Source organism: Coffea eugenioides, chromosome 6 (genome assembly GCF_003713205.1).
Source record: "Coffea eugenioides isolate CCC68of chromosome 6, Ceug_1.0, whole genome shotgun sequence".
NCBI classification, from domain to species: Eukaryota; Viridiplantae; Streptophyta; class Magnoliopsida; order Gentianales; family Rubiaceae; genus Coffea; species Coffea eugenioides.
This window is the reverse complement of record NC_040040.1, coordinates 52198414-52206810: the sequence shown is the minus strand read 5'-3', so window position 1 is coordinate 52206810 and position 8397 is coordinate 52198414. Positions and strand designations below refer to the sequence as shown.

The 8397-nt window shown below is 34.7% G+C and overlaps 1 protein-coding gene across 1 annotated transcript; it reads right to left on the bottom strand.

Moving 5' to 3' along the window:
- Positions 1 to 575: 575 nt before the first annotated feature.
- On the bottom strand, positions 576 to 6074 carry LOC113774826 (organic cation/carnitine transporter 7-like). Its single transcript, XM_027319458.1, has 7 exons — positions 5917 to 6074; positions 5726 to 5799; positions 4638 to 4906; positions 2631 to 2868; positions 1873 to 2386; positions 1550 to 1752; positions 576 to 990 (listed from the first exon to the last, which is right to left on the bottom strand). The coding sequence occupies exons 3-7, from the start codon at positions 4904 to 4906 to the stop codon at positions 754 to 756; spliced, it is 1461 nt and encodes a 486-aa protein (XP_027175259.1). The 5' UTR covers positions 5726 to 5799; positions 5917 to 6074; the 3' UTR covers positions 576 to 753.
- Between the last annotated feature and the right edge of the window lie 2323 nt (positions 6075 to 8397).

Sequence of the window (8397 nt, the reverse complement as noted above, 5' to 3'; positions counted from 1 at the left end):
AAATAATTATTATAGCACTTTTTGTGATGTAATATATGTGAGATAAAAAAGTGATTGAGAAGATAAAAAGAGTGAAGGAAATTAGAAAAAAAAAAATTTTGGGGGAGGGCCAGGCCGCCCGGGGGGGGGGGGGATTACAAGATAAAAGGAGTTTTTTATAATATGTAAGACAAATTCATAGAATTAAGAATATATATAACCACATTTATAATTTTAAAAGTTGAGGTGAGGGGGAAGGCAACATAACTCGCCAATGCCTAGGGCTAGAGAATGAAGTAAAATTTTTCCTATTTGATTTCATCAGTGATCTCAGGTTATATTTTTCAAGAAGAATGTGTGTTCAATAAAAGCTGATTACATGTGTATACTCCCATAACTTTAGATTTGTTCTTTTTTACCTTAGATTTTACAAAAGCTGATTATAGAAAAGTGATTGTAGAGAATAATGAGAATCATCAGAATCAGCAAAAGTTACTCTTTGATAAATTTTGTTTTTTAGCTTTTTTGCTCATAAAAAACTTTACAATCCAAAGACAAAAGCAAACAAGAACATCAAAACAATTGGCTATTCAAAATCAGGATTTATAATTAGCTAAAATAATTGACCAAGAGAATCTTATTAATTTACACCAATTTAATAATATATTGATATAATTATGCTTCTAAGTGTATATCGTAGCTTGAAAGAGAAACAACAACAACAGTACCTAATTGCACTTAAAGGGAACCATACATGCCCTAATCAGGTGTAATCTACTCCTCATTGGACAGGCTTGTAACGTCAGTCAAGCCTTGTCCACTGGTCTCTGAAGGAAAGAAAAGAGTACAGAATCCCGTGAGAACTATCACAGCCTCAAACAGAAGTATTGCTGCTGTTTGATGGCAATCCCTGACTAAACCAACTGCTACAAGAGGGCATATTATTCCACCAATTCGTCCAATAGCTGTTGCACTTCCAACACCAGTTGCCCTCACTGAAGTTGGATATATCTGTAAAATATAAACAGGTTGTAAGGATCATATTTTGTACAGAGAGATCTATTCCTAAACATTGCTTCAAAGCTCAACTGGCCAAAACGAAGCAAAGTTTCTCTAGGCTTCACAAGAGGCTGAGACACAATTCTTCACTTGTGTGTTAAATTCTTGTAGATGATTCAGTTACATTCAAGAAGAAATGACGCTTGCCTCAGCAAAATTAGTAACTAGGAAATATATCTTTCCTATGCTTGAGAGGGTGTAACGAAAGTGTGACATCAAGTGGGGGAATATGCTTGGCTTCTAAGCATTTGAACCATTCTATTTGTCAAAGTTTCTTTCTTCTTGTCCTTTATTCTTCAGATTATAAGTTACTGAATTCCAGAATGAACCTTCTGTTCATTTGTAAGGCATTTCATGTTACTCTTCTTGTAGTTCTAGCTTCACGTACTGAACCAATAGAAGTCAAATTTCTGATAGATAATGTATTGATTAGAAAGGCCCAAAACAAGTTTGGTCTGCAGCATCTTGATTGAGAAAGAAATGAGCACCATAAAGAAGACAAAGCCTTTACCTCCCTTGAGTAGACAACAATGACACTGTATGCTGACATAACAGACATGCGTGAGCCAAACAATAGAGCTGTGGTCACAATCTCATTGTGATGCACAACCAGTGGTAGAAGCAAAATAAAACCCAGTGCCAAGAAAATCTTCACGGTGAGCTTTCGGCCTAATCTGTCAACAACAACTGCAGACACTGCTAGCCCAGCTAAATCTGGAAAGAGTGGAAATCTTGTTATTCATAAAACAGGTATTATGATGGACAGGACTAGTTGTCAATGCCGTTCAAATTCTAAGGAGCAAATGTATGATGAAAACATAAAGAGAGCATCACCTGCAAAAGATGTGATAAATACATCTCTATAGAGGCCAGAATCCTCGGTACTCTTCAAAAAGTTTTTGGTCGAACCACAATTACTATGTTTACTACTTAGCTCAGAGATCAATAATACGATACCATAGTATGAAAAAGTACTCGCAAAGTATAGAATCCATAGGAGAAGAGTTGTTTTCCATAGTTTTGATGAGAATATCATGAAGAATGATGACAGGCAAATTCCTGAGCTACGCTTCTTTTCTCTTGCTGAGGGGAGAAGAGAAGTATCTAATAATGGACAGTGTTCTTCGTCCATGTTTCTTGTTCGATCTAAGACAAGGACTCCGGGGGGAAGTTTTGTCTTGTTCATGGTTGCTACTTTTTCCAATATCTTCTGAGATTCCTCCATTTTTCCTTTCACACATAGATACCTTGGTGACTCGGGTGTAAAGCCAGAAAGGAGAAGTACAAACAATGATGGTAAACAAGATAAAGCTAGTAGCCATCTCCAACCAAATCTTGGCATGATAATCTGCATACAAGTGAGAAATTTAATGGTTTTTAGTATGTTAAAGCAGAATAGTTTACAGTTGTTCATTCCTTAAAAACAGGGAGTTCTTATGCTTTGACTGCTGAAATTAACTGCTGTGCTGATAAGCTTGATAACCATTCAAAGATACTAACTTTTCTTCTTTCAACAGAGACATCAAAACTAAGAAGTACCATTGAAACTTATATAACAAAACAATTGGTTCACCAAAAGATAAAATACATACCCATGCAAGTAAAGCCTCGACCACAGATCCAGATGACCAGAAAGCTGTAAGGGCGAATATCCAAGCACCTCTATTAGCTATAGGAATGAACTCCAGAAACCATGCTGCAAACACTAGGCCACCTCCTACACCAAATCCAAGCAAACAACGCGATGCCAAAAATAAAATATAACTTGGAGCCAAAGAGCTACAAATTCCAGCTACAGTCACCACTGTTGTTGTACCAATAAAGCCTTTCCTGTAAAAGGTTAAAAAGAAGTTAAAGATCAAGAGACAGAGAGGTGAACACTCACTAATGCTTAGAATGCAATATTATGCAATGAAGGAAAGCAAAGATGCCCTCTTATGGAGGTAGAGTACAACTAATCCAATCTGGTTTGACCGGAATTTAATGCAATTGGATATCCATCTTCAAACTTCCAGCATCAGTGAGAAAGAAGTCAGAATTTCAAGAATTTAATACATGTTTGGATATGAATGATTCAGCTAGATAGTTTAAAGATGGTTCCAGCACTTTTTGGTAATCGACGTTTAGTTCAGGACTCCTTGTTTGGTATGAATATGATCTGCAAACACCAGAGGAGCCAAATTTTTTGTCTAAATATTCCTTGGTAATGTGTTTTTGGTTTCCTTTACATGGAAATACCAAAAAAAGTGTGGAATAAATTGCAGACAAGAATCAAAAGAAAATAAGAGGAAAGTACATCATTGCTCTGTCCATTATGTTAATGGAAACTGGACTATCTACACTGAAATTGCTAGGTAGTAATTCAAAATAATTTACCAAGAAATGAAGAACTGTTTTCAAGTATAAACATATTTACTGGATTTGGTGGTCCTTCGTGGTATGAAAATGATTAAGGACATTTTCTGCATCCAAAGAAATGTTGTCTGTGAAAACGCACTTTATGTATGAAGGATCCCATTAACGTAGAGATAAGAATTACACCATAATACCAAGACTTGGCACAGAAGATATGTACTAAAATACTAAATCCCTCATCCTCTTCAATGTAGTTTCCTGTGGTGCAGAATCAATATAAACAGTAAGTTTAGCTTTTGATCCAAGAAGTCCGCCATATTACACAGTAATTTGTATTTCTGCCTAATCATTTTTGAGGTTCTGATTTACTGATCTGACACTGGCCTCCGGAGGAGATGTACTGAGTTCCTGCATTTATTTGGTTTCCTCCATCTGGTTTATCCTGATGGTGCTGTTAACTGGTCTGACCATTTTGGTAATCGAACTGTCTTGGTGGACCAGTGCATTTGCTCACAGATCAGCTCAACTGGTTCCCAAATGTTTTATTCTTTTTTATAGTTATATTCCTTTAAACTGGAGGATTTCACCCTCAAGACATGTTTAGTTATAAGTAATGTACTTCCCTCCCTAAACAATCTTTTGCAGTCATTTTTTAAAAGATTCAAAATTGTATGGACCAGAGTTATTCTACCTACCTGGAAATATTTTTACTAAGCAATGAGATCTGCAGAAGCTTCACCAAGATTTGTTTACTTCATGTCACAGCAAATGTCGAATGCTTTTTTTTTCGGTTTTAGTCCAACATATAATTTATGAGTCATATCCCAATTAGAGAGCCAAAACCACATCAATGGTACAGGAGTAGATTTTTTGCTTACTGAAATCTAAGCAAGAGCATCTAATATGTTTTGCACCATTTGTTAAACAAAATTCATTTATCGTGTAGTTTAACCTCAACTAAGAACTTTTCTAGATATGTAAGGTGTATAGAAAGAGTTTTGTCATCTGCTGCAGCAGCTAAAAACACATGAATATTTAATTATTATTGGAAACTCAGTAATTAGTACAAATTACATAATTTCCCTATAGTTAAGAACTATCAAGGCAAATATCTATTACGCATAAGTCAAGCTAAAATCAAACTGCAACTGAGTTACTTTCGACGAAACATCAGAGACACTTGTAACTGGACTTGTCACTTGTGAGGGATCCTATAGTAAGATGAAAAGAAGTTAGAGGACTACCTTCTTCCATATGCATCGGATATGATGCCCCAAAAGTAACATCCAGCTAGCATGCCAGCAAAGACCACAGATGTTATCAAGCTTTCTTCAGCAGGAGAGAGTCCCCACTCAGATTGAACAGCTACTCCAACAAAAGACAGAATCATCATTTCCATTGCCTCAGAAATCCAACCAAGTCCAGCATAAACTAGTAGGAGCCCTTGGAATTTCCCGAATCCCATCCCAGAAATTGCATCTTCTGGAGTATAGCTGATGCTCTGATCTGCCATCTAAAGAACCAAACAATTGAACGTTAGTGGTATGAAGAGAATGGCATAATGTACAAGTCACAGATTTGCAGAACCTGCAACTGGCAAACAGTAACTTTGATCCTGTTTTTCTTGTTGAAGTATCAACCGTGTATATTAAGCACAAAGGTTTCAGGTCAAAAGTACACCCAAGTGAAACCTAAAATCAAAGTTTGTACTGCATATAGGAAGTAAAGGAAAGCAAAAATCTTTATATGCAGAACCACCTAAGCAACTAGTTCATGCTAACTATGTCGCAACTAAAATCCGCCAGATGCTTGATATATCATCTAATTGCATTGTTAATGCTTGATGCTAGACTCTTTCCCTGATCCTGATGGGGCGGAACTCCGCCCACCTGGCAGCAGAGAAGCTCAGGCTGCCAACTTTCATAAATGCCATTACACTATTTAGAAGTCTTTCTGCTGCCAAGCCTCTAAATGATTTACTGCACAAGTTAAGAAGAATGAGAAAACTTTAAACACGATAACCAGCTGATCATGTGCCTGATTCAGCATAAGCATGCTGTAAGAATTCTATATTCTCGAAAATAAGACTTTCTTTATATATATATATATATTCACCATGATGAAAGGCCTGGCGGCTAAATGCAAGACCATAGCTGAGCATCTGAACCAATTCATCAATTCTTACCCCATCTCTCTGTCCAATTTAAGGAAAAGAATACATATAGAATATACTACATCTTAAAAACCTGAAGAATATAGAAAAGCAACATTCTTATGGACAAACAGCAATTAATCCATAACTTGGCTAATCTTCAACCGTCAAATGGATTACCTCAATTTCTCCGCCTCCTGTTGCTGAGATTTTCTTTAATGTAGCACTTGCAAGTAATAACAGCTGGGATTTCCCTGCACACACAACAGCAGCCCACTAAGATGTATGCAAGATCTTGAATGCAGATGAACTCGGAAACTTGAAGACAAAAATAGTATAAAACATCCCAATTCAGGCCTACAGATTTCTACCTTGGAAGCCCCTTATGCAGCTTCACCTATTGAAAGCATTTACATGCCAAGATTCTGAAGACGGTAGCTATCATCAAATTGCTGCATACTTTTGATTAACAGTGTATAAGTGAAAATAGTACAGTTTCTTTACAACTTGTTAAATTTAATATAACCATTAAATAAGTAAAACAACTGGCCACGATTTTTCTCGCCTACGACAAGCAAATGAATTTCTTTAAATTTAATTTATAACAAAAAAGGCCAAACATTAGAAACCAGAAATTGGACAAGACAAACATCAATATCTGATTCATGAATGTGACAGGTCCGACGTACAAACATCATGGGGCCATCATTATTAATATGCAACCAGGGAACCGTACCATAATTTATGACCCTTTTTTTGGGATAATTGCAGAAACCTCCCCTAAGGTTTCTAACACTAGCAATCACCTCCCCTAGTTTCTAAAATTGCACTAACCTCCCCTAGGAGGAAATTGGACCTATTACTAACAATAAATTGTATGATTTTACTTTTATACCCTAACTAATTGCAGAAACTTAATGAAAGAATTTTAGGAAAGAAAAATTATTTTTTGTCAACAAATTGAGTGATTAATTAAATTACATTACTTGTGAGTTTTAGCATCATTAGCCATTGTAAGCAAAACTAAGGAATGGTGCCAATTGAGGAGAGAAAACGGCGTACATGTTTCTATATTATGTTCTTTAAACCAGTTAATTTAAGTCTAATTTTATACAACTGCAAAGAGGAAGGTCAGTAAGCAATTCTGGAGTTTCTACTAAAGTGAGTATAAAGAGAATTTGCATAAATATATCTGCTCAAGTTATTTCTATTTCAAAATCTCTTCTAATTCAGCCCACTACTACTTCTCAAGTTACTACATCTCTTTCCATTAATACAGCTATAAACCTATAATCTGGAAATATCAACAGCAGTAGCAATTTTAGTACGTGATTCTAATGTACTTACTGCAGTTTTCATTTATTAAATACAACTTTATCTTATTAGTATGTACTTCTAATTACTTGTAACTAGACTTATTTCATGCTCAATAACTTTTAGTGATACTTAAGTATGCTGTTAATTAACTGATTGTTCAACGATATTTTTTTTTGTATATGATTGGTACTGACAACATAAACAGTTGTGTTACCCCTACAAATAGCTATTCATATTACTAATAGAGAATTTTAAAAGTGACGTGTATACTTTATAAATTTTGCTGCAAGAGCCTGGATATATAGTCATTTAACTAGCCATTAATATCGACCGTTGCTTCATGTATTGTTGGTAAATTTCATTCAATTGCAGTGACACCCCTTGAATTTTGCTAATTCTTAATAGCTTTTCATATTTTGTTAATTTTTTGTTAATACAACTTGGCAAGTAGCATGAAGGGCAAATTTGGTACAAATTTTTCATCTCAATCCTTAAAAAAAAAAATTTAATGGTAACTTTTCTGGTATGGACTGAATTTGCAACACAAACCTTAAATTCAAGGGTGGTAAGTGTTATTTTCTAAAACTATAAGGGAGGTGAGTGCTAGTATCAGAAACTTTAGGGGAGGTTTCTGCAATTATACCATTTTTTAGGTGGTTTGTGTCATTGGTTAGGAATCCTGTGTGTACTGGACAATGATTAGGCTATTTATGAGGCTTGTAGTGATGTAAGGAGCGTCAAATATCTCACATCGGTTGATAGCTTTAAAAAAAAAAATTAACTCATGAAGTGGAAGGCTCGCTGGAGTCGCTGCTACTAGGCATGTCAACGGAGATCTTATCCAAATTCAATGTACTTGGGTAGAATTTGAATTTAATTTCTCAAATTCAAATCCAGACCCTGTAAAAGAGTTATGGATTTGTATAGAGTCTGATTTTTCATGATTCATATCCAAATTCAAACTCATACCAGATCTTACTCAGATTCATGTATATATAATCAAATTATATATACATACACACATATATATTAGTAAATTTATAAAATATTCTAATATTCTATGATTGGATCGAATATAGTAAGATTTCATGATTGTTTTCTTTTTTCAACCTAATCCTAGCTATCATTGTAATTAATACAAACTTTTTCGTAAAAAGAAGAAAAAGTAAAGACAAATAAATGAAAGTTTTGACGTAGATGCAGTTGAAGTTTTAAAAATAAATAGAAGCAATTGATAATAGTAATTTTTTTGAGTTCATAATATTGCATTCAACTTCTTGAATATTAATTTTATTGTTTGAAAATAAAGATTGGATGGTATTTATATATATTTTTTTGAAATCTATATATTTTTAATATATTTTTATTTTAGTGCGTTTACAAAAACTCCGGATACTCATTGGATACCTAGATCCAGAAGAGTTTGGATTTGGACTTATTTTTTCATATCCATAAGGATCTAGGTCTAGATCTGAATCTAATTAAATTTAATAGGTATGGATTTGGATCAAAGGGATCCAATCCAAACTCTACTC